We start from the raw sequence: 25,523 nt of genomic DNA, 5'->3' as shown, positions 1-25,523 counted from the left end.
AATCTTGTTTTTTTTTTACACACATACAAATCTTTTTTCACGCACACAAAAATTCTTTTTACAAATACAAATCCTGATTTACAAGTACAAAATATTTATGTCCACATTTTGAGCCCATACAAATGTTCTGCAGACGAGTCCATGCGCTCACAACAAAGCTCAGTGTGGACGACGCTGTGCACGCTCCAATGCTGATTGGTTAGAAAGTGGGCGGGAACAGGGAAGAGAGCGACAGCAGTGTTCAGCACAAACACGAAGGATCAAAGAAGAAGAACATGACAAGCTCAGATGGAGGCTGCAGTGGACACTTTTCATTCTTTTAACATTCGCTTTCACTTCAGCTTCACCAACAACAGCACAAGCAGAGCAGCCCACTGACTGCGTGGCCGTGACGGCGCCCCCTGGTGACTGTAAACCACTACAACATGTAGACGGCCGTCTGCTGCTCATTTCTTTACCACCATCACAGGAGCTCTTTATCATGTTCTTCACTCTCATTGGTTCTTTGTGTGCTTGTTTTTTACAACAGTAGTCATTGTGATTGTTCAAAGAAGACAGTCAGCTGTGACTAAATGTAGCTCCTACAGCAGTGATGGGAATAACTACTGAAGCTAATCCAGTATCAAAGCTTTACTGGGAAAAGCAGAGGCGGTGGTGTGTGTTTGATGATCAACAACAGCTGGTGTGATTATGCGAACGTGCACCCGGTCAAATCCTTCTGCTCAGCGGACCTGGAGTACCTGATGATTAAGTGCCGGCCATTCTGGCTACCGAGGGAATTTACAGCAGTGATTTTTACGGCTGTTTACATTCCCCCACAAGCCGACACTGACCGAGCAGTCAGGGAACTGTACAGCGCGATCAGCAGTGAGGAAACCGCACACCCAGAGGCAGCGTTTATCACAGCCGGAGACTTTAATAAGGGAAACCTGAAGAAAGTCTCACCCAAACTCCACCAACACATCCACTTCAACACTCGTGGAGACAGAGTACTCGACCACTGCTACACCTCTTTCCGGGATGCGTACAAAGCCCTCCCCCGCTCCCCATTCGGCCAATCAGATCACCGCTCCATCCTGCTCCTGCCCGCCTACAGGCAGAAGCTGAAACAGGAAGCTCCAACCCGGAGGGCGGTGCACTGGTGGACGGACCAATCGGAGTCTGCGCTGCGGGACTGTTTTGATCACGCGGACTGGGAAATGTTTCACGTGGCTGCTAGAGACATTGATGAGTACACAGACTCAGTCTGCGGATTTATCAGGAAATGCGTGGAAGATGCCGTCCCATCCAGAACAGTTAAATCCTTCCCAAATCAAAAACCCTGGATTAACAGAGATGTTCGCGCGGCACTGGCGGCATGGAGCACCGCCTTTGCCTCCGCGAACACATCGGACTACAAACACGCACATTACCAACTCCGGAAGACGATCAAAACAGCCAAACGTGAGTACAGGGACAGGGTGGAGCAACAGTTTGACAACCCTCGGAGTATGTGGCAGGGACTAAACACGATCGCAGACTTTAGAGGGAAAACCAGCACACCGCAGACCACGGCCTCTCTGTGTGAGGATCTAAACACAGCGAACACCATGAGACCGGACAGTGTGCGCACCGCGGATGACGTCAGTGCGCACAGTGTGTCTGAGGAGGATGTGCGGAAGTGCTTCAGGAAGGTGAACGCGCGCAAAGCTACTGGTCCGGACGCATCCTCAAGTCATGCGCGGCTCAGCTGGCTGGAGTGTTCACACACATCTTCAACCTTTCCCTCTCTCTGTCTGCTCCAGCCTGCTTCAAAATGGCCACCATCGTCCCTGTACCCAAATCCTCCACCATCTCCTCATTGAACGACTGGCGACCTGTAGCCCTGACCCCCATCGTGAGCAAATGCTTCGAGAAGCTGGTCAGGGACTTCATCTGCTCTGCACTACCCGACTCACTGGACCCTCTACAGTTCGCATACCGCCACAACGGGTCCACTGATGATGCCATAGCCCTGACACTACATACTGCCCTGTCACACCTGGAGAAGAGAGACACGTATGTGAGAATGCTGTTTGTAGATTACAGCTCAGCATTCAATACCATCGTTCCCTCGAAGCTGGACAGGAAACTGCAGGATCTAGGACTGAGCAGCTCCCTCTGCAGCTGGATCCTTAGCTTCCTGTCTGACAGACGCCAAGTGGTCAGACTGGGCAGCATCACCTCATCCCCCATCACACTGAACACTGGTGCTCCACAGGGGTGTGTACTGAGCCCTCTCCTGTACTCACTCTACACCTACGACTGCACAGCCACTAACAACTCCAACATCATTGTGAAGTTTGCGGACGACACTGCAGTGGTGGGTCTTATCACCAACGGTGATGAGACGGCTTACAGGGAGGAGGTCAGCGCCCTGACCCACTGGTGTCAAGACAACCATCTCACCCTCAACGTCGCAAAGACAAAGGAGTTGATAGTGGACTTCCGGAGGTGCAGAGAAGTACACACCCCCATCACCATCAACGGCGCTGCTGTGGAGAGAGTGAGCAGCTTCCGTTTCCTTGGAGTACATCTGGCTGAGGATCTTACGTGGTCAGTACACACAAACAAAACAGTGAAGAAGGCGCAGCAGCGCCTCTTCTTTCTCAGGAGACTGAAAAGATTCGGCATGAGCCCCCGCATCCTCAGGACCTTCTATCACTGTGCCATTGAGAGCATCCTCACTGGATGCATCACCACCTGGTATGGCAACAGCACCGCCTACAACCGCAAAGCTCTCCAGCGAGTAGTGCGGTGCTCTGAACGGATAATTGGAGGTGAGCTTCCCTCCCTCCAAGACATCTACAGGAAGCGGTGCCTGAGGAAAGCAGGGAGGATCATCAAGGACTCCAGTCACCCCAGCCATAAACTGTTCAGACTGCTTCCATCAGGAAGGAGGTTCTGCAGCATCCGGTCCCGTACCAGCAGACTGAGAGACAGCTTCTTCCATCAGGCCATCAGACTGCTGAACACTTCATAGACACCTCAGCTTCACTACTGGAACTTTAACATTATGCACTACACACTGTACAGTAATGCCACTGTTTTGCACATGTCTCACTCTGTATATTTTATTTTATTATTTTAAATATTCTACTTATTGTTTACTCTATTTAATTTGTAAATATGTGTACACACACACACACACACACACACACACGTAGAAAAATATTTCGTATACACATCCAGAAATGCATACACTATTATATATTGTACATATATTTATTAGTTTCACATGTAGACATTCTTGTATTTTGCTTGTTTACGTTATTGTATTTTGCACAACTCTGTTGCTTGTGAAGCTCGCACAAAAGAATTTCACTCACATGTGCTGTACCAATGTACCTGCACATGTGATGTGACAATAAAAGTGATTTGATTTGATTTGGAATCAGCAGCTCCCACCTCGTTTTCTTTGAACAACTATTTTTAGCTGCTGTGTTTTTGTGTTTCTGCAGACCTCAGACATCCTGCTGCTCTGGAGAACTGAAGCTCTAAAGGCTTCAGCCTTTATCTCCAAGAAACAAAGCTGATCATGGAGACCCAGCAGGTCAGCTGATCTGTGGACAGCACCAGCATCTTTAAGTAAGTCTGAGAGGTGAGCAGTCTGTGGAAGCCTTTACTGTCTGATAGTCTCAGAGCAGGATTTGGATCATTATTTGGCTTTTCTTCTATTATTATGTTTAGTTTCTGCTTCACAGATATTCTCTGAGATGTTCTCTGAAATGTTTCCCACTGTTGGACAAACTTTCACAGTTTCTTCATAAAGGAGATCTCCTGTGCAGTCCATCTGTGATAATATGTTAAACACTGAATTATGATTCATATCTGAATGTACTGACTGTTAATTATTGATGAGAACATAATCAGTAAATATAAATATGTTTGAGTTTGGCTTTGATGAATCAGAATAATCAGAATCAGAATCAGAATCAGAATACTTTATTGATCCCTGGGGGAAATTATTTTTTGTTACAGTGCTCCATTTTAAACCAACATTAAGACAAGACAGACAATACGCTAACTAAGAATAGTACAATATATACATATATATACATACATACATAAGTCACTTATAAATAAATATTTGGAAAAGAAACATGTGTAGTTGTAGCAGCAAACAGTGTGTTAAGTGGATGCGTTGTACAGGGAGATGGCCACAGGCAGGAAAGATTTCCTGTGTCGTTCAGTGGTGCTTTTCGGTAATCTCAGTCTCTCACTGAACGAGCTCCTGTGACTGACCAACATGTCATGGAGTGGATGGGAGGTGTTATCCAACATTGTCTTTATCTTGGACAGCATCCGCCTCTCCGACACCACCTTGAGGGAGTCCAGCTCCGTCCCCACAACATTGCTGGCCTTACAGATTAGTTTATTAAGTCTGTTGGCATCTGCGACCCTCAGCCTGCTCCCCCAGCATGCAACAGCATAGAGGATCGCACTGACCACAACAGACTCATAGAAAATCCTCAGCATTTTCTGGCAGATGTTGAAGGACCTCAGTCGCCTCAAAAAATAGAGACGACTCTGGCCCTTCCTGTAAAGTGCTGTGGTGTTTTTAGCCCAGTCCAGTTTATTGTCAATGTGTACTCCAAGGTATTTATAGTCCTCCACAATGTCAACACTGACCCCCTGGATTGAAACAGGGGTCAAGTGTTTCCTGGTCTTCCTGAAGTCCACGATCAGTTCCTTGGTCTTTGCCACGTTGAGCTGCAGATGATTCTGCTCACACCACGTGACAAAGGAGTCGACCACAGCCCGATACTCTGTCTCATCATCCCTGCTGATGCATCCAACCACCGCAGAGTCATCAGAAAACTTCTGAAGATGGCAGGTCTCTGTGCAGTGGCTGAAGTCTGTGGTGTAGAGGGTGAAGAGGAAGGGGGAGAGGACAGTCCCCTGTGGTGCCCCTGTGTTGCTAGTCACCTTGTCAGACACACACTGTGGGAGACGTACATATTGTGGTCTTCCTGTCAGGTAATCAACAATCCAGGACACCAGAGAAGCATCCACCTGCATCGCTGCTAACTTATAATAATAATAATAATAATAATAATAATAATAATAATAATAATGGATACTTTATTGATCCCCATGGGGAAATTACTTGTTTTTCTCTGCATTTGACCCATTCACTCAGTGAAGCAGTGGGCAGCCCACTAAGCAGGCGCCCGGGGAGCAGTGTGTAGGGACGGTACCTTATCACCCAGGAGGGTCGGCCTGATGGTGTTGAAAGCACTGGAAAAGTCAAAAAACATGACCCTCACAGTGCTCGCCGGCTGGTCCAGATGGGTGTAGACACGATTGAGCAGGTAGATGATGGCGTCCTCTGTTCCGAGACGAGGCTGATAAGCGAACTGAAGGGGATCCAGATGTGGTCTTACTATGGGTCGCAGCTGGTCCAGGATGAGCCTTTCCAGGGTCTTCATGATGTGGGAGGTCAGTGCCACGGGCCTGTAATCCTGGGGGCCACTGGGACGTGGCGTCTTTGGTACAGGGACGAGGCATGATGTCTTCCACATCACCGGGACCCTCTGCAGCATAAACAGTTTATGAAAGACTCCACACAGCTGGGGGGCACAGGTCTTGAGGACAAGGGGACTCACTCCGTCTGGTCCAGCAGACTTGCCTGAGTGAAGTCTCCTCATTTGCATCTCAACCTGGTATTGAGTGAAGGTGATGGGTGGGGGAGGGGTGTCAGGAATCTCACAGGAGGCAACATGTGAAGAGAGAGGCTGGCACAGTGGTGTGGCTCTGGATTCCAGGCTGACTACAGGTGAGGTTGTGGGGGTGGAAGCAGACACTGTGGTGTCGAATCTATTGAAAAACAGATTCAACTCGTCGGCTCTATTCTCACCTCCCTCAGCTCCCCTGCTGTTGGTTGGCCTGAATCCAGTGATGGTCTTCATGCCCCTCCACACCTCTCTCATGCTGTTCTGATGGAGTTTCCACTCCAGCTTCCTCCTGTAATTGTCCTTAGCCTCTCTGATCTTGTCCTTTAGTAACACCTGGATCTTCCTCACCTCCTCTTTGTTAATGATTTTAGAGACAGGCCTAACTCAGGCCAGCTGACAGCCTGTGTACAAACAGACTTCAGCCATATGAGAGTGAGTGTGAGTGAATGAGAGCACACACAGGACACTCTGATCTCTGAATGTGTGTGACGCAGTGAAAAAGAGGATTGTACTGGATATACTGTGACTGACAAACAGAGTTTAAAGAGAAAGGTGTTTGGATTAAAATGGATTATGCTAAAGTGAACGTGCTAATGAAATCTGAACTGACTGAAATGTGAAGTGAAGATAATTCAGATGTAAAAGAGAGAAACTGATAATAAGGTGGGGCTGGAGATCAGTGAAGGGCATGTAAACACCTGATTGGTTGAGTAGATATCAGATCGACAGTTTCACAGTTTTCCCTGTGGATTATAACTTTAAGAAGATGTGACATTCATCAAGGAATCCTGCTCTCCGGATTATTTCCATGAACACTGATCTGGAACACATCTACAGTGCTGGAAGTGCCCGTCTCACCACCAACCTCTCTGTGCACATTCACTTTTCAACCCTTTGTGAGACACTAAAGGTGTAAATCTGAGTATTTATCTATGTTAGTGCAAACACCTCTAATAGGTTGGTTTAGTCTTTCCAAGTCATATCTTCCCTTAGATCTGCGGTCCAGGCTCCTAAAATCATCCTAGTTTTACAACCACTACAATCTAGAGGAGAGCTGCACTAACAGGTGTGACTGATGAGATCTGACCTGCAAGGATACTCATGTTTATGTGTATCAGGACAAGCAGGGAAGACCTGGACATCAACTCTGTCAGGCTGCCTGAGTCCTCTCACCCACATCAGCTCAGAACTCTGCATTATCTACTGAGTCAGACTCAGAGGATCAGGGATCAGAAGTTCTACAAAGAGTAGAACCAGACTTCCTGTATAGAGGTGTGTGGGCCTACTGATCCACAGTGTCAGCACAACTTTCACATCATATTCATCTCAGCACAACTAAAACATGTGACTGACCTCAGAGTTTCAAATCGACATCGTGGATTCTCCAGAAGAACACACAGCTGCTTCACTCCTGAATCCTGCAGGTTGTTGTAGGTTCCACTCAGGTCCATCACTCTGGGATACGAGGGGTTGGACTTCAGAGCTGCTGCCAGATAATCACAGCTGATCTCTGACAAATCACAGTCCTTCAATCTGAATAAAAGATGAAAGATGTAAGTTTATTAGACAAAGTGTGAGCTTGAAATCATTCAGTGTTTCATCATCTGTTCAGAGCTGAAGAAGGTTCAGAATGTAGAAGTTTAGAAAATGGAAACTCCAAACAGCTGAAGCCAACAGGAAGCAGCTTCAAACAAACAAGAGAAAAAAATGAATTTTTCACATTGAAGTCGTACATTTATCATAAAGTTGTCAAGTTTTGCCGTGTGAAATAACAAAACTGAACAGGAATCCTCAGAGTTGAACCCTCTGCACAGAGGTTCAGGTTTCTCTTCAGGTCCCAAAGTGCAGAACAACAAGGTTTCAAACAGCTTCGTTCCAGCAGCATCAGCCACAGAAATGCAGAGATAATTCTTTGGATCTCTTGGTTGTGTTGTATGATGCTGTGTTTGCATATCTGGTGTCTGTGTTGCTTTGTGAGGACGGATCATTTACTGCAGCTCCAGATAAACAGAGCTGGACCTGAACCTGGTAGCTTCACTTAGAAGACACTTGTGACGGGAACGTCAGGTCAAAAAAGTGCCCCTCCGACAGCCAAACCCATCTGTTCTCTGATTGGATAGTTACATTTGTGATTGACATGACATTGACCAATCAGATGAAAGGAAGAAAAATACGGTCAAAATTCGTACTTGTAACTTGCAGGGTTTTTTTTTTTTGGCTGAGTCCACACACAAATCTTTTTTTTACACACAAATCTTTTTTTACACATACAAATCCTGATTTACACGTACAAAATATTTATGACCACATTTTGAGCCCATACAAATGTTCTGCAGACGAGTCCATGCGCTCACAACAAAGCTCAGTGTGGACGACGCTGTGCACGCTCCAATGCTGATTGGTTAGAAAGTGGGCGGGAACAGGGAAGAGAGCGACAGCAGTGTTCAGCACAAACACGAAGGATCAAAGAAGAAGAACATGAGAAGCTCAGATGGAGGCTGCAGTGGACACTTTTCATTGTTTTAACATTCGCTTTCACTTCAGCTTCACCAACAACAGCACAAGCAGAGCAGCCCACTGACTGCATGGCCGTGACGGCGCCCCCTGGTGACTGTAAACCACTACAACATGTAGACGGCCGTCTGCTGCTCATTTCTTTGCCACCATCACAGGAGCTCTTTATCATGTTCTTCACTCTCATTGGTTCTTTGTGTGCTTGTTTTTTAGAACAGTAGTCATTGTGATTGTTCAAAGAAGACAGTCAGCTGTGACTAAATGTAGCTCCTACAGCAGTGATGGGAATAACTACTGAAGCTAATCCAGTATCAAAGCTCAGGAATCAGCAGCTCCCACCTCGTTTTCTTTGAACAACTATTTTTAGCTGCTGTGTTTTTGTGTTTCTGCGGACCTCAGACATCCTGCTGCTCTGGAGAACTGAAGCTCTAAAGGCTTCAGCCTTTATCTCCAAGAAACAAAGCTGATCATGGAGACCCAGCAGGTCAGCTGATCTGTGGACAGCACCAGCATCTTTAAGTAAGTCTGAGAGGTGAGCAGTCTTTGGAAGCCTTTACTGTCTGATAGTCTCAGAGCAGGATTTGGATCATTATTTGGCTTTTCTTCTATTATTATGTTTAGTTTCTGCTTCACAGATATTCTCTGAGATGTTCTCTGAAATGTTTCCCACTGTTGGACAAACTTTCACAGTTTCTTCATAAAGGAGATCTCCTGTGCAGTCCATCTGTGACAATATGTTAAACACTGAATTATGATTCATAACTGAATGTACTGACTGTTAATTATTGATGAGAACATAATCAGTAAATATAAATATGTTTGAGTTTGGCTTTGATGAATCAGAATAAAAGTAATAAAATAATGATTTTAGAGACAGGCCTAACTCAGGCCAGCTGACAGCCTGTGTACAAACTAGAGATGGACCAATCCGATATTCAGTATCGGTATCGGTCCGATATTGATGTAAATTACTGGATCGGATATCGGAGAGAAATTTAAAATTTTTATCCGATCCAGTGAATATCACAAAAGCACCTCAAAAACTCGCTAACATGGTATAACCCAGGTCATGACCTTAGCACGTCAGAGCAGTATGCGTCACGTGATCTAGCGGTTATCGTGTGGGAGAGCTCAGAGCCATCATGTCAGCAGTGTGGACTTATTTCAAACTAAAAGACGAAAAAAGCAAGACTGCCGAATGCAACGTATGCGATGCAAGTGTTTCGCGAGGTGGTAGCAGTGTGGGGAATTTTAACACCACAAACATGATTAAAAGCTTACAGAAACACCACGCAAAGGAGTACGCGGAATTTAGCCTGGCCTCCAAAGCTAAGCAGAAAAGTGTACCATATCAACAAACGCTTTTGGAAAATATTCAGAGACGTGAGAAATTCCCTCCGGAAAGCAATAGAGCGAAGCTGATAACGGAGAAAATAGTTTAATTTGTTGTGCTTGATGACCAGCCCCTTTCTGTTGTGGAAAATGATGGTTTTCGACGCTTAATTGAGCATTTAGAGCCTCGCTACATGCTGCCAAACCGGCGTTTCATCTCGAAGGAAGCTATCCCAGGCAAGTACAAACAGGTGCGCAAGTTCATCTCCGAAAGTTTGGAAATAATTCTCACGTTAAGCATGACGACTGATATCTGGAGCTCAGACGTTTGTCCGTTGTCCCTGCTAAGCCTGAATGTACACTGGATAGACTCGAGTTTTACAATGCGAAAAGCAGTGTTGCAGGCCAAAGAGTTTCGTGGTTCACACACAGGAGAGTCCATCACTGCAGCTATGGAGGAAATGTTAAATGCGTGGAAAATTCTGAAGAATAAAGTCCACATTGTTTTGCGAGACAATGGCAGCAATATAAAAAAGGCAATGAGCCGGCTAGGTGTTGCAAGTTTGGGATGCTTCGCGCACACTTTGCAACTTGTGGTGAATGAGGGACTGCTTGCACAACGTGGTGTATGTGATGCTGTGACAGTGGGCAGAAAAATAGTAGGTCACTTCAAACACTCACCACAGGCATATTCACATTTGGAGGACATTCAAATGGAGCTGAACATGTCACCCAAACGTCTGATACAAGATGTGCGAACAAGATGGAATAGCACATATTATATGATCAAGATCCTCACAGAACAGAAGCGAGTCTTGTGTGCATATTCTGCAGAGTATGATCTGCCTGCCACACTTAGTGCACAGCAGTGAGGGTTACTGGAAAAGGTCCTGACAGCTCTAGCTCCCTTTGAGGAGTTAACAAAGGAGGTAAGCGCATCATCCTCATCTGCATCTGATGTCATCCCTATTGTCTGCATCCTTAAGCGCGTGCTCTCCCGAGAAAATGAGGCCGACGATGGAATAAAGAAATTGAAAGGCACTCTTCTCGAAGCAGTTAACAGACGCTTCAGAGGCGTGGAATCCGAGCCACTATACACAGTTGCAACACTGCTGGATCCAAGATATAAAGACAGGTATGTAAGGCTTCACTCATATTATTTTAACAGATCAACTTGTTTTGTGTGTGTGTGTGTGTGTGTGTGTGTAAGTGATAGTGCATTAGAGAGAGTGTGTCAGAAAATGGTGAGGACATTCTAGATTAGTTGTAATAGACTTGTCATTCAGTCAGGACACCACCATTGCACATTATAACATGTATTGTCTGATTCAGAGTAGTACAGCAAAGTATGTTGAGGTCTTTATGATGGGCATGGAATAAATAGCAAGAATGAGGAATGATTGTTTAATCACACTGCTGAATGATACTAATGATAAATTTAATGATTGTTTAATATTCAAGTTTGGACTTTTTTCATTTCAGGTACTTCACGAGTGTAAAAACCTCAAAACAAGCTAAAGATGCTTTAATGGCAGAGGTGAGGAAGATGGAGTTTTTGAGAACTACATTAAACTCCTCAGAGCCACCAGAGGGGACATCAGCAGTCTTGGAGCCAGCAAAGAAGACTCCACGGGTGGAATCTTCCAGCCAAAGCAAACTTGAAAGTGTTTTTGATGAAATCCTGAAGGAAAACACTCAAGATCCTGTTCCTCAGTTAGCCACGACAAGTGCATGCATTGAAGTGCAAACTTACCTTTGTGAGCCAACCATTCAACGCTCAGATAATCCACTGCTGTACTGGCAAGTCAACAAACTTAGATTTCCCACTCTGGTTTCTACAGCAGCTAAATTTCTCTGTGCACCTACCACAAGTATTGAGAGTGAGAGACTCTTCAGTACAGCCTCCATTATCATTAATGAAAGGAGAAGCAGGCTGACAGCTGAGAAGGTTGAAATGTTGATCTTTCTGAAGAAGAACCTACCTCTCACGTTAAAGTGAAAAAAAGTTACAACTGCATTATTACAAGAATGTTTTTTGCTCTGCTAAAATTGCACCTTTTTTCAGTACCAAAGGGGTTTTGAAATTTGAATAAAGTTGCACTTTTATTTACTTGAATTTTACTTTAAATACTTCAAGATTTAAAATTCTGCATAATGTTGCACTTTTATTTTGATTAATGTTACTTTAAATACTTCGACATTTAAAGTTCTGCATTATGTTGCGCACTTTCAGGATGGATATTTTGATAGTGGTGACAGCTAAACAGTGCTAAAGTTTAAATAAAGAGATATGCATTGTTGAACTGAGCAATATTTTGTGTGCAGTCTTTTTCTTGCATGCAAGTATAAGAGAATAGCTTTAGTGTTCTGTCTTTTTAAATTTGACTTTGAACTTATACAAAAACAGTTTAAAAAATAGATATATTGGATTTATATAGGTATCGGCAGATATCCAAAATTTATGATATCAGTATCAGTATCGGACATAAAAAAGTGGTATCGTGCCATCCTTAGTACAAACAGACTTCAGCCATATGAGAGTGAGTGTGAGTGAATGAGAGCACACACAGGACACTCTGATCTCTGAATGTGTGTGACGCAGTGAAAAAGAGGATTGTACTGGATATACTGTGACTGACAAACAGAGTTTAAAGAGAAAGGTGTTTGGATTAAAATGGATTATGCTAAAGTGAACGTGCTAATGAAATCTGAACTGACTGAAATGTGAAGTGAAGATAATTCAGATGTAAAAGAGAGAAACTGATAATAAGGTGGGGCTGGAGATCAGTGAAGGGCATGTAAACACCTGATTGGCTGAGTAGATATCAGATCGACAGTTTCACAGTTTTCCCTGTGGATTATAACTTTAAGAAGATGTGACATTCATCAAGGAATCCTGCTCTCTGGATTATTTCCATGAACACTGAGCTGGAACACATCTACAGTGCTGGAAGTGCCCGTCTCACCACCAACCTCTCTGTGCACATTCACTTTTCAACCCTTTGTGAGACACTAAAGGTGTAAATCTGAGTATTTATCTATGTTAGTGCGAACACCTCTAATAGGTTGGTTTAGTCTTTCCAAGTCATATCTTCCCTTAGATCTCTGGTCCAGGCTCCTAAAATCATCCTAGTTTAACAAACACTACAATCTAGAGGAGAGCTGCACTAACAGGTGTGACTGATGAGATCTGACCTGCAAGGATACTCATGTTTATGTATATCAGGACAAGCAGGGAAGACCTGGACATCAACTCTGTCAGGCTGCCTGAGTCCTCTCACCCACATCAGCTCAGAACTCTGCATTATCTACTGAGTCAGACTCAGAGGATCAGAAGTTCTACAAAGAGTAGAACCAGACTTCCTGTATAGAGGTGTGTGGGCCTACTGATCCACAGTGTCAGCACAACTTTCACATCATATTCATCTCAGCACAACTAAAACATGTGACTGACCTCAGAGTTTCAAATCGACATCGTGGATTCTCCAGAAGAACACACAGCTGCTTCACTCCTGAATCCTGCAGGTTGTTGTAGGTTCCACTCAGGTCCATCACTCTGGGATACGAGGGGTTGGACTTCAGAGCTGCTGCCAGATAATCACAGCTGATCTCTGACAAATCACAGTCCTTCAATCTGAATAAAAGATGAAAGATGTAAGTTTATTAGACAAAGTGTGAGCTTGAAATCATTCAGGGTTTCATCATCTGTTCAGAGCTGAAGAAGGTTCAGAATGTAGAAGTTTAGAAAATGGAAACTCCAAACAGCTGAAGCCAACAGGAAGCAGCTTCAAACAAACAAGAGAAAAAAAATGAAGTTACTTCTTCAAAAAAGTAACTGAGTTTTGCAAACAACAAAGTTTGTTGCAATAAATACTGAATACCATCGTTGTTATAAACAACAATACTATTCAGGAAGAAAACCAAACATTGCAGATATTTTATCATAACTCTGGTTTTACGTGGCCGATCAACACAATTTAAAAACTGGTATAAAGTCCACACTTTGTCCTTCAGTTGCTCCGTCTGTCCTGCTCACATCTTCAATGGTTGTACACGTTGTCATTAACGTGGCTTCACCTCATCATCAGCCACTTTGCTAGCTAAAACACCAGCACATAAGGACGCTGTCATAGCCTGTCAACCACATTGATTAGCTGCGTATATACGAATGTGAATCGCGTGATTGGCTGGACTATGGGATAAGGTGGCATCGTTCTAATCCCATACAGGAGCAGCCAGTCACTGACTAACACTGCAAAACAGAATTGTTGAAGATTTAATTTTAATTTCAATTGAGATTTGATTTTTTTCTTGTGTGCAACACAGATTTTCTTTGTGCAGAGACGTGCCAGCAGCGCGCAGTTACACGAGCGCAGCTTAGAGGGAACACTGGGCACCACCACAGTTCACTTCAACAAAACTTTACTTCAGATTTGTTTTCATGATTTGATCCAGTGATGAGAGCCGTTTCCCCCATGTCCAGTCCTTGTACTAAGCTAGGCTAAACATGTCCAGGGTCTGTCTCTGTGCAGCTTTTAATCTGATGTTAATAAGGTAGAAATGGAGGAAGAAGAAAATGACTTCATCAATCAACATGCAGCTACCAACCCAAATGCTGAGGTGGTGGTTAGTTCTTACTGTTGTTTATGATCCCCTACATTATCCTACATTCAAATATATTCTCCAGCTACAATAGTATTTGTGTTCCTAAAAGGATTTCATGAATGTGTTATTGTTCATGTCACATCTGTGTGAAACAAAGAGGAAGTGAGGTGATCACAAACTGTTCCAGCATGTAAACCTGAGATCTGTGTGGAGCAGCTGACCTGTACGATGTGCTCAACACAAACATTATTTACCATCAGTTACTGTGTGACTGAACCACGTGGGTGTATGAAACATCGCTTTCAGTTTTAATAGCACATGGCAACATTCAGACGTGAATCTATACAGTAACACTTTGATTTGTTACAGTGAGGAGACTGTTGAAGGGAACGATGAGGGGAAACTGTAACAGCAGCAACGGAAACCCAGGAGACAAAGCTGAGGTCTGGGTTCCTCTATGCTACACACAGCCTCCTGCTCCTGGACTTTAGTAAACACATAAATGTCTCCAAGTACACTTACTTCAGAAACTCTATTAAACTCATTACAAGTTTACTTCAGCTTTAAATTACTCACAACATCAGCACACATGAGTAAACAAAGTAACTCACAGCTACTGTTCAAGTTTAGTCATCTTTAATACAAATATACCTCATTATTATGAATCGCGCAGCTACCTGCTCATTGAACTGAACAATAATTCTGTTTGACCATTAAAACAAAATATGTGACTGTAAAAAAATGTTCAGACAGTAATTAAGAATCTCCTAAGCAATCCAAAGATAAAGAAAAGTTCACCTGCCAATTCTATAAAGCTTGGTTGTTTATACAATAATATCATTTAATGATATGTTTGGATCCTGACCTGAGAGTTTCCAGTGTACAATGTGGACTCTGCAGTGCAGCAGACAGAAGCTTCACCCCTGAATCCCGCAGGTCATTGTTACTCAGGTCCAGCTCTTTCAGACTAGAGGACTGGGAGTTGAGAACTGAGGACAGAGCATCACAGCTTCTCTCTGAGAGGTTACAGCCACTCAGTCTGGAAGAAAACAAACAAACAATTAAATCAGTCAAATGAAACATTTTTAATGCCAGCATGCAATACAATCATTGGTTAACTAAATAGCTTCATTAAAACACAACTCTTCTTCTACACACAGCCTCCTTTCAGCTGATAAGGGAAGATGCACCGTGGTCCTAAACACTACAGATTACCATACAAAGATCTTCTACTCTCCTCAGTGACAACAATACCTACGAAGCCCTAAAGCGAGACCCCACAAGCAGCTACAAAAAGAAAGTTATAGCTTGCCTTCAAGACTTTGAAAAGGACAAAATCATTGACCGCCTTACATATCACCGCATTTACCCAGGGGATGCCATACCCTGCATCTACGGACTTCCTAAAATCCACAAGGAAGCTGTCCCACTCAGACCCATAATCAGTAGCATAAACTCAGCCACTTATAACATTGCTAAACACCTTGCTACCATCTCTGCTCCTCTCGTGGGGAACACCCCACACCACATCAGGAACTCCACCGACTTCACTGACAATGTCCAGAAACTTACCCTGGATCCAGATGAAACCATGGTGTCCTTTGATGTAGTCTCTCTCTTCACTTGCATACCCACCACGGAGGCCGTGGAGACTGTCAGAAAATGACTACAAGAAGACAGCTCCTTGGAGGACAGGACTACCTTCACACCCCATCAGACCTGCACACTGTTAGACCTCTGCCTCACCACTACATACTTCAAATACAACGAAGGCTTTTACAGACAAAAACATGGCTGTGCCAGGGGTGTGTTCTGAGCCCCCTGCTGTACTCTCTGTACACATATGACTGCGTGGCCACTACCAGCTCCACCACCATCATCAAGTTTGCTGACGACACCGTCATGGTGGGCCTGATCTCTGATAACAACGAGACGGCCTACCCCAACCGGTCGCAGCAGATGGCCGCCCCTCCCTGAGCCTGGTTCTGCCGGAGGTTTCTTCCTGTTAAAAGGGAGTTTTTCCTTCCCACTGTCGCCAAAGTGCTTGCTCATAGGGGGTCATATGATTGTTGGGTTTTTCTCTGTATCTATGAAGCGCCTTGAGGCGACTTTTGTTGTGATTTGGCGCTATATAAATAAAATTGAATTGAATTGAATTGAATAGGAATCTGGAGAACTGGTGCCAGAGGAACAACCTCCTTCTAAACATCAGTAAGACAAAGGAGCTGATAGTGGACTTCAGCACTAAGCAGGAGAGGAACTACCAGACCCCCGTCATCAACGAGTGCCCAGTGGAGAGAGTGGACAGCTTCAAATACCTCGGAGTTCACATCACGCAGGACCTGTCATGGTCCTGTCACATCAACTCCGTGGTGAAAAAGGCCCGTCAGCGTCTCTACCACCTCAGATGCTTGAGAGACTTCCAACTGCCCTCCAAGGTGCTCAGGAACTTTTACTCGTGCACCATAGAGAGCATCCTGACGGGAAACATCTTAACCTGGTTCGGGAACAGCACCATGCAGGACAGACGAGCTCTACAGAGGGTTGTGCGATCAGCTGAGCGCACCATCCGCTCCAGGCTCCCTGACCTGCACTCAATCTACAGCAGGCGGTGCTGGACCAAGGCCAGGAAGATGGTGAAGGACCTCAGCCATCCCAACAACAGACTGTTCTCTCTGTTGAGGTCAGGAAAGCGATTCCGCTCCCTGAAGACCAACACAGAGAGACTGAGGAGGAGCTTCTTCCCGCAGGCGATACGGTCTCTCAATCACAATCACACCACCACACAGTACTGACCCACACATATGGTTCTTACACACACACTGGATATTCTGGACATTGTTATCACTTAAATCACTTTAAGCATATTTGCACTGCACAAGACATAATGTGGATTGCACAACACTGGTCACTATATTCTTCATTTCCAGTTAATACTTGTACAGCTGCTGTTATTGTGTATATATTTATATTTCTTCATACATTCTTATATATTTCTATATTGTGTACTTTGTTGTACAGTTATTTTATTTTCAACTTTAATTTATATATTCTATCTTATTCTTTCCCAGTTAAATTTACCCTTCATTCTAATTTGTGTTGTACAGTTATTTCATTTTTAACCTTAATTTATATTTTATTCCTTCCTAGTTAGATTTACCCTTTTTAATTTTTCATATTTATTTCCTATCTTATTCATAGCCTTTTCCTTTTTTGTTTTCTTTAGGTCACGAGCAGTTGTCCAAGCATTTCACTACATATCGTACTGTGTATGACTGTGTACGTGACAAATAAAAATTTGAATTTGAATTTGCCCACTGTGAGCGACCATCTTTGAACAGAGGCGGGGGTTTACGACATCAGCTCTCTGCCATCTATAATCCAGTTTTGAGATCCCTTCCCAGACGTCTTAACGCCCAGTCACATCCTGGGCCATCTGACCTCAGGAATTCGCATGGTTTCACAATGAACTCACCTGAAATTCTGGCTGATTGGGACCCACACCCAGTTTCACACCTTGTCTCAGGTGATTAGAGGATCATCAGGGGGTCCTTTTGTCCCTCTGTGGGGGGAAACTCTCACTAGGTTTATATCTGGGACTCTCCACCATTTGACCTTAGAACTGAAGAAGCTTCTCGGATGAGAGGTGAAATGTCTTCAAGTAACTTAAACAAGTTCTTGGTTCTTGCTGATCTGAGCTGGCTTGGCCCTGGCTTATTGAAGATTAAAGAAAGCGGAATCAGCTGTCCAAAACTCCACAAGGCTGCCCGCTGTGACTGACACAATGGGACGGGTCGTGACTTCTCAAAATGGGCTCATTGAACGCAGCACGGATAAGATCTTGAAGAAGCTCATGGCGGTCGTGAGTTGAGCGCAAAACTGAAAAACTGGGGACCAGCGCAAATCCTGCAGGCCCGGGTGCGCTGTCTACACCGGCTGTCTCTCACCTTTTACCCATCCCTGTTGCTTGTCATGTGTTTCTATGGCGCATTAAGAGTTTTCATGTGCTCTGCGCTAAGGTCATTTTTTTTCTGTTCTCAAACTGATCTCCCTGTTGGAGCTCAGTCTGGGAGGAGTTCTTTTTTCTCCTCATCTTTCCTGATGTTGTGCATTTTCTGCTGTTCGGTTCCAGGTCGCTGCTCTAGCGGCTGACCGGCCAGCTACCTAGCCTGACCCGTCTCCCCAATGTGATGTTTGTGTATTGTATGTACGGTTGGAAAGCTCAGTATCCTAATTGCCCCTTGAAAATAAATACAGTGTTCTGAATCTGAAAAGATTACAGAAGACAACTCTGTTCAGTAAATATTACGCTCATGCTGTCACGAAATACCAAAGGTAGGTAAAAATCTGGTTGTTGCAGCCATCCAGTATGACATGCTTTGTACTGTCCTGCTGCAGTTTGTGACACCTGGTTGATGAGTTGTGAAGGATGATGAAACAAACACTTCACTCAATGTTTTTCTTCTAAACTGGATGTAATTTTGGCAGCCGAGAGTTTTTCACAATCTATCCCAGCTGCAAATAGGAACACAACAAATAAATAACTTTACCTACTTGGATCCTTATCATTCAAGATTGTGAAAAGATTCACTACTCAGAGAATACTGGTGATGTTAGATGAGAGAGATGGAAGATGATGAAGGGGAAGAGTTTTCAGAACTCGAGGCCTTTTGTCTTCACTGTATAGGACAAAGAAGACAGGAAGGGAGGGAGAAGTAGGGATGGGTATCGTTTAGGTTTTATCCGTTTCAAAAGTACCGGTGCCAAACCGGTACTTTTGAAACGGTGCCGGTGCTCAAACGGTGCTTAAAGAATGAGAACACAAAATTGGTCCAAAAACCTCATGTTCAGCTATTTTTTTGTAAAAAGATAACAATGTTAGCCTTTTCTGCAGCTATGGGGCATATATGGTATCACTCTTGGCTGGAAGCAGTGCTTAAACAATGGAAAAAACACAAACTTTGTCCAAAAACCTCTCATGTTTAACTGTTTCCCACTTTTTCTTTGGTCATTTTAGCCTTTTTGGCCAGGGTGAAGGGAGTATCTGCCATCAAACAAGAAGACAGCCGCATATGTCTATGATGATGTTTGCTAGTTCACCTTACATGCATTAATGTAATAACGTGGTTAGCCTACTCAACGTAAATTACACACGAACAACATTAAGCTCCTCACGCAGAGAAGAACGGCTGCTGCTGCATCATCATCCTCATCATTTCTGCTACACTGGCAGGGCTAGGGGCCAGGACTCTCCTCTTCGGGTTTTTGGGGGATGTTGCTAACTCCGGGTCCGATAACAGGCACCACACCCGCAGTAGATGTGCTCGGTGTGAGGTCTCGCAGCAAGCTATCAAATACGGTGCATTTCTCGGCTTTAAAAGAAACCCGCTATGCGTCGCCAGGTGTTTCATCGGATTTGAGGTGTTACCTCCTTTGACAGCATCACAGTATCAGCTTAAAGCACTTGTTGCAGGCTGGTGAGTTTGCATCTTTTGCTGTGAAGTACAGCCAGACTTTTGACCGCTTCGTCTTGGGCATTTTTAATCTGTAGCTCTGCTCTAAAAGAACGTATGTACCTGGCCCCGCCTACTATCCTCGAAAATGTAAAATGATTGGCTAGAATCTAAAGTGTGTCACAGCTCAGGAAAAAAAAGCACAGAAACAAAGCACCGAAATGTGCACTGCTTTTCGGTCTGGTTACTACTGTTTATGTCAGAACCGGTATCCGGTGCCATCATGGCACCGGATACCGGTACCCATCCCTAGTTAGGAGTTTGTCTTCACTGTACAGGACAAAGAAGACAGGAAGGGAGGGAGAAGTGTGGAGAATAACACACAGGAAATGGTCTTGGGCAGACTCAAACCAGGCCCTGGAGTCATGACTCTAACCTTCAGTGCATGGGTCACCTGCTCAGCCAGGTAAGCTACAGCAGTCAGCAGTGTGTGAGTTAATTTGAAGACAATGATGACTATAAGTCAGGTAAAAAAAATACTATCATCAACCAACAAGGTGAAAACAGTGAGCTTGAATGGCCAAGCTTTGACCAAGGGTGGCTCACTCCTCGGTCTTCTTGCCCAAGGAGTGAACCACCCTGCATGGCTATCAATGTGGTGCAACCAAGGCCATCATACAGTACAGGCCATCCAAGCTGATTTTAACTTTTCCTCCCAGATACCACCTTAGAAATCATCTAGATTAGGATATGTTGGCTGTTCTAGATCCAATCACAACAAACAGAGAGCTGTTGTGTGTCCAAGGTGAACAGGAAGAATATATACATGCATAAAGTCAATAAAGTCAGAAGGTTTGCTTTAGACTGTGCTGCAGTTTATCATCAAAGACAAACAGGCACCATGCTGCCAACAAATGGCATCAAGTCTGACTTGAGGTTTTTTGTTCTTTTTTTTAAATCAAGATTAAATTTTATAGCAACCACAGCAGAGATGACCCGGGAAGGTGTGCTTGAGGGGATATAGCTACAACAGCTGGTTTCAGACTGAAGATGAACTGAGGTGCTGCACCCAAGTCTGCAGGTTCAGGGAGGGACAAACATCTGCTGCAACCAGATTGGAGTGAGAGTAGAGAGCAGGCCAACAACAACAAAAAAACAACAAACACACTGTGGAAGACCGAAGCAGAGTTTAGTTTAAAGTGGAACTAAGGATGTTTCTCTGGCTGCCATGATTCACTGAGTAATTCAAATGTTTTCTTTAATGCAGGACCCACCATGCATGTAAAAGCAAGTGTTTCACCAACATTTGTGACTAAAAATAGACCTGCAGTAGAAATGTATCTAGGAGCATGCATGTGAATATAAAGTATCACAACATCAGGCACATGCAGCCTAAGTGTTTAAACAAAGACTGATAACACAACAGCAGCAGTGATGATCAGAGTTTATGGTGAATCCAGTGTCTCGAGTTCTGGAGGCATCAAAGAGGTCACAGTTGTTTTGGAGAAATCCCAAAACTTTAGGATACAAATTCATACAAAGACAGAAAACCTGGTGAAATAAATTACTGAGTGAGTTGGATGTTAAAAGTAAAGACATGAGTACAAATGTACTCACAGAGCTTTGTTGGAGGCTTTGACCACTGGCAGCAGCCTCAGAAGAGCCTCCTCTGAAGCAGAGTATTTCTTCAGGTCAAACACATCCAGATCTTTTTCTGATGACAGTAAGATGAAGACCAGAGCTGACCACTGAGCAGGAGACAGTTTATCTGTGGAGAGACTTCCTGATCTCAGGGACTGTTGGATCTCCTCCACTAGAGAACGATCATTCAGTTCATTCAGACAGTGGAACAGATTGATGCTTTTCTCTGCAGACAGATTCTTACTGAGCTTCTTCTTGATGTACTGGACTGTTTTCTTATTGGTCTGTGAGCTACTTCCTGTCTGTGTCAGCAGACCTCGTAGGAGAGTCTGATTGGTCTGCAGTGAAAGACCCAGGAGGAAGCGGAGGAACAAGTCCAGGTGTCCATTTGGACTCTGTAAGGCCTTGTTCACAGCACTCTGGTGGAGAGATTGTAGGTTTGGTTTGCTAAGTAACTTAGACAACATCGAGATTCTCTGTTGTTGTTCCAGCAGATTGAGTCCAGAGTTGATGAAGGTCAGATGGACATGAAGAGCAGCCAGAAACTCCTGAACACTCAGATGGATGAAGCAGAACACCTTGTCCTGGTACAGTCCTCTCTCCTCTTTAAAGATCTGTGTGAACACTCCTGAGTACACTGAGGCTGCTCTGATATCGATGCCACACCCTGTCAGGTCTGATTCATAGAAGATCAGGTTTCCTTTCTGCAGCTGATCAAAAGCCAGTTTTCCCAGAGACTCCATCATCTTCCTGCTCTCTGGACTCCAGTGTGGATCTGTCTCAGCTCCTCCATCATACTTGACCTTCTTCACTTTGGCCTGAACCACCAGGAAGTGGATGTACATTTCAGTCAGGGTGTTGGGCAGCTGTCCTCCCTCTCTGGTTTCCAGCACATCCTCCAGAACTGTAGCAGTGATCCAGCAGAAGACTGGGATGTGACACATGATGTGGAGGCTTCGTGATGTCTTGATGTGGGAGATGATGCTGCTGGCCTGCTCCTCATCTCTGAATCTCTTCCTGAAGTACTCCTCCTTCTGTGGGTCAGTGAACCCTCTGACCTCTGTCACCATGCCAACACAGTCAGGAGGGATCTGATTGGCTGCTGCAGGTCGTGTGGTTATCCAGAGGCGAGCAGAGGGAAGCAGTTTCCCCCTGATGAGGTTTATCAGCAGCACATCCACTGAGGTGGACTTTCTAGGGTCAGTTAGGATTGTAGTTTTGTGGAAGTCCAGAGGAGGTCGACACTCATCCAGACCATCAAAGATGAACACAACCTGGAAGTCTTCAAAGCTGCAGATTCCTGCTTCTTTGGTTTCAGTAAAGAAGTGATGAACAAGTCCCACCAAGCTGAACTTTTCCTCTTTCAGCACATTCAGCTCTCTGAAAGTGAATGGAAATATGAACTGGATGTCCTGGTTGGCTTTGTCTTCAGCCCAGTCCAGGCTGTATTTCTGTGTTAAGACTGTTTTCCCAATGCCAGCCACTCCCTTTGTCAGCACTATTCTGATCAGGTCCTGTCTTTTGGGTGTGTCTTTAAAGATGTCTTCTTGTCTGATGGTTGTTTCTGGTCTGTCTGGTTTCCTGGATGCTGTTTCAATCTGTCTGACCTCATGTTCATCATTGACCTCTGCAGTCCCTCCCTCTGTGATGTAGAGCTCTGTGTAGATCTGATTCAGAAGGGTTGGGTTTCCTGCTTTAGCGATGCCCTCAAACACACACTGGAACTTCTTCTTCAAGACAGACTTAAGTTTAGGCTGACACTTCTGAAGAGCATCTGAATCAAAAAAAGGAAAAAAGAAGGAAAAGTACAAATCTGGTCTCAAGGAGCTATCTGACATACTTTGCCCTTTGTTGAGCCTATCATACATTTTAGTTTTTAATATACTCATTCTACCAGAAATTCATCAAAAAGGGGCTACAGGAATTCCTAAATGTATTTCCTGAAAACAGCCACATTAAATGTTTTGAACCTCCACATCTGCATTGCTTTGCAGCTTTTCATATGTACCTGATTCCAACATGTGCAGGCTAAATAGGTTTATGCTTTCTGTGCCTCTTCTCCAAACTTTGTAACCAAAAATAACAACATTGAAGTGTCATAATGTTCCCCACTGCTATGTTTTTTAAAGAAGCATCTGAGAGAGATTCATTAATTCTTGTCATATTTTACAATGGCGAAAGACAATGTAAACCGTTTCTGGCCACACAAAACATGTGCTTTACTTTATTATATATAAATGTGGCATTTTTTTTCATTAAACATTTAAGTCAAATGACTGATGCTTGTCTTTTTTAAGGCAATCAGTTTGCATGGTTTTTAAAAGTAAAGAACACTTGTGTTTAATTAAATACAGATCACATTAGATCTAAGTAGTTTCACACGTTTATGACGATCATCAAAATTCCTCCATGTAGTTTAGAAAATACATTTGCAGGCATGTAACAAATCCAAACATTCGTCGTAGAATGACGTTCTTGCCCTCTCCTTTTTCTTACAATGAATTCTGAGGTTTCACTTTCACATATCAACAAACTGCAAGGTGACCATTTTTATTCATGGTATATGATGCATGACCTCACCTTGTTGAGCAGATGGATCAGAGTTCAAACGCAGCTGAGAGAAAAGAGAAGGATCTTTGATCTGAAGATGCTTGATTGTTATCTTGCATGCTTTGTCTCCTTTTTTCCTCACTGTGTCGATGAAACTGCGTGCCTTATCTGCTCTGAGTGGGTTCCCCTCCAGTATCGATTCTTTCTCCAACTCATTTAAGATACCATCACATACGAGGGCCTCAAGCAGCTGTGTGAGGATTTCTGTTGTTACCCTCCAGACAAAGGCTGACCGCACCCTGGCAAGCTCCTCCTCTACAGAAACAAGAAAGAGACATAAACATGGTTCTCAGTCGAAATCATGTGAAAAATAAAGTGGAACCCCGACTTACGAATACCCCATTTAACAAAAAATCCAAGTTACGAAGGCAATGAACGGCAATATTTCTGCCCGTGTTATGGTAAAATGCCCGTGTAACGAAATCCCCTGGCTCTGATTGGCTGAGCCTACAATGCCCACAATGCCTTCCGAATCATGTGACAACCCCTTGGCTTCCGGTCTCGTGCTTCGCTGTTCCACTTGAATGACGTATTGTTGTTCTAGTTAGCAATTAGTCTAAAGCCTATCGTTCAGCATCGCCTCACTTAAAAGGCGCGAAGGGTGCTTCGACTTACGAAAATTTTCGACTTACGAAAGACCCTCGGGAACGGATTAATTTTGTAAGTCGGGGTTCCACTGTATTCTAACTTTGTTGAATTAACACTTCATCATCTCATCAACAAATACTGCATTTTAGGGTGTGTGCGGTTAAAATGATGCCAGCTTAAAATGAAACTGAAAAAAAAATTGAAACTGAAAAATAATATTGTAACCGATACACAGATGATCTGTATTGCTATACAGCTTTTCTATATTGCTATACAGACGGGCAGGTATACAAGTATACTATGAACAAATATACATATATAAAGATGAAGCACTGTGAGGTAAACAGATCTACAGAGTGCTATGAAAATATCTACAGTAGTGGAAGCGTAGCTCTCTGAACAGACTATAACAGTGTAGGCACTATAACAGAGACTACACCATGTCAGTGTCCTAAAACTACAGCAGTAACCAACGTGGTGAATGTTGATAATGAAAGGATCATGGTCACTGGGAGGAGGAGTGTAGAAGGGTTAGGTGAGTGTGGATGGAAAGGCTCAGCGGGGACTGAGTTCAGTAGGGTGACAGCTGTGGGGAAGAAGCTGTTCCTAAACCTGCTGGTTTTAGTCTGAAGGCTCCTGTAGCGCCTCCTGGAGGGGAGGAGGAGCTGGAAGAGTTTATTGGCAGTATGAGAGGAGTCCGAGAATGATGCATACTCGGCGTATAAATCTCTTTTTGAGCGTTGTGTGATGGAGAACTTTGCTTTGTGTAATGTTATAAATACTTGGATAATGCTCAGAGTCTCTGGACTTTTACTTAGAGATATTATATTCAGTCCTGTGGATAGTTATATACTTAAAAATATATGATCCTCTCTGGTTACTCTGGTATAAATGACTCTGAATCACTTTATGGTAATTAACACACTATTTGCAAAAAAAAACCTGTGAAAGAATTCCAGATGACAAGTCTGTAGTTCGACATACAAGTGACGACCTTTGACCTTCATCAGTTTTTATTTAATTGTGTCAGAGAAACTCAAACGTGCTCTTCATGCAGCTGAGTACATTCAGTGTTTAAAACAGA

The 25,523-nt window shown here is 43.8% G+C and overlaps 2 protein-coding genes across 3 annotated transcripts in view; one reads left to right on the top strand and one right to left on the bottom strand.

Annotated features, from left to right (window-relative positions):
* Positions 1-9,841: 9,841 nt before the first annotated feature.
* Positions 9,842-11,541, top strand: LOC146679446 (zinc finger BED domain-containing protein 4-like). The gene is made up of 3 exons (XM_085450370.1): positions 9,842-9,898; positions 10,430-10,677; positions 11,025-11,541. The coding sequence occupies exons 1-3, from the start codon at positions 9,842-9,844 to the stop codon at positions 11,539-11,541; spliced, it is 822 nt and encodes a 273-aa protein (XP_085306496.1).
* Positions 11,542-14,886: 3,345 nt separating this feature from the next.
* The window catches only part of LOC146679443 (protein NLRC3-like), a 98,739-nt gene continuing 88,102 nt past the window's right edge, over positions 14,887-25,523 (bottom strand). For both annotated transcript variants that reach the window (XM_085450190.1, XM_085450192.1), the window contains 3 exons: positions 23,822-24,106; positions 21,218-23,015; positions 14,887-15,186 (listed from right to left, as the gene is read on the bottom strand). In XM_085450190.1, the coding sequence (XP_085306316.1) occupies positions 14,985-15,186; positions 21,218-23,015; positions 23,822-24,106 (2,285 nt within the window). In that variant the 3' untranslated portion in view covers positions 14,887-14,984. The remainder of the gene's footprint in view (positions 15,187-21,217; positions 23,016-23,821; positions 24,107-25,523) is intronic.

Source organism: Copadichromis virginalis, unplaced genomic scaffold (genome assembly GCF_057382275.1).
Source record: "Copadichromis virginalis isolate Kocher_CV1m ecotype Utaka unplaced genomic scaffold, C_Virginalis_male_GT1.1 unmapped_scaffold_1, whole genome shotgun sequence".
Taxonomy (NCBI): domain Eukaryota; kingdom Metazoa; phylum Chordata; class Actinopteri; order Cichliformes; family Cichlidae; genus Copadichromis; species Copadichromis virginalis.
Note: the sequence above shows the minus strand (reverse complement) of the source record. Positions and strands in the feature narration are given on the sequence as shown.

Excerpts from the sequence above, each read along its gene's own strand:
- LOC146679446 (XM_085450370.1), top strand. The coding sequence starts at position 9,842 with ATGACGACTGATATCTGGAGCTCAGACGTTTGTCCGTTGTCCCTGCTA. Across the intron at positions 9,899-10,429 it reads TGTCCCTGCTAAGCCTGAAT|GTCCTGACAGCTCTAGCTCC; the intron begins GTACACTGGATA and ends TTACTGGAAAAG. Across the intron at positions 10,678-11,024 it reads GATCCAAGATATAAAGACAG|GTACTTCACGAGTGTAAAAA; the intron begins GTATGTAAGGCT and ends TTTTCATTTCAG.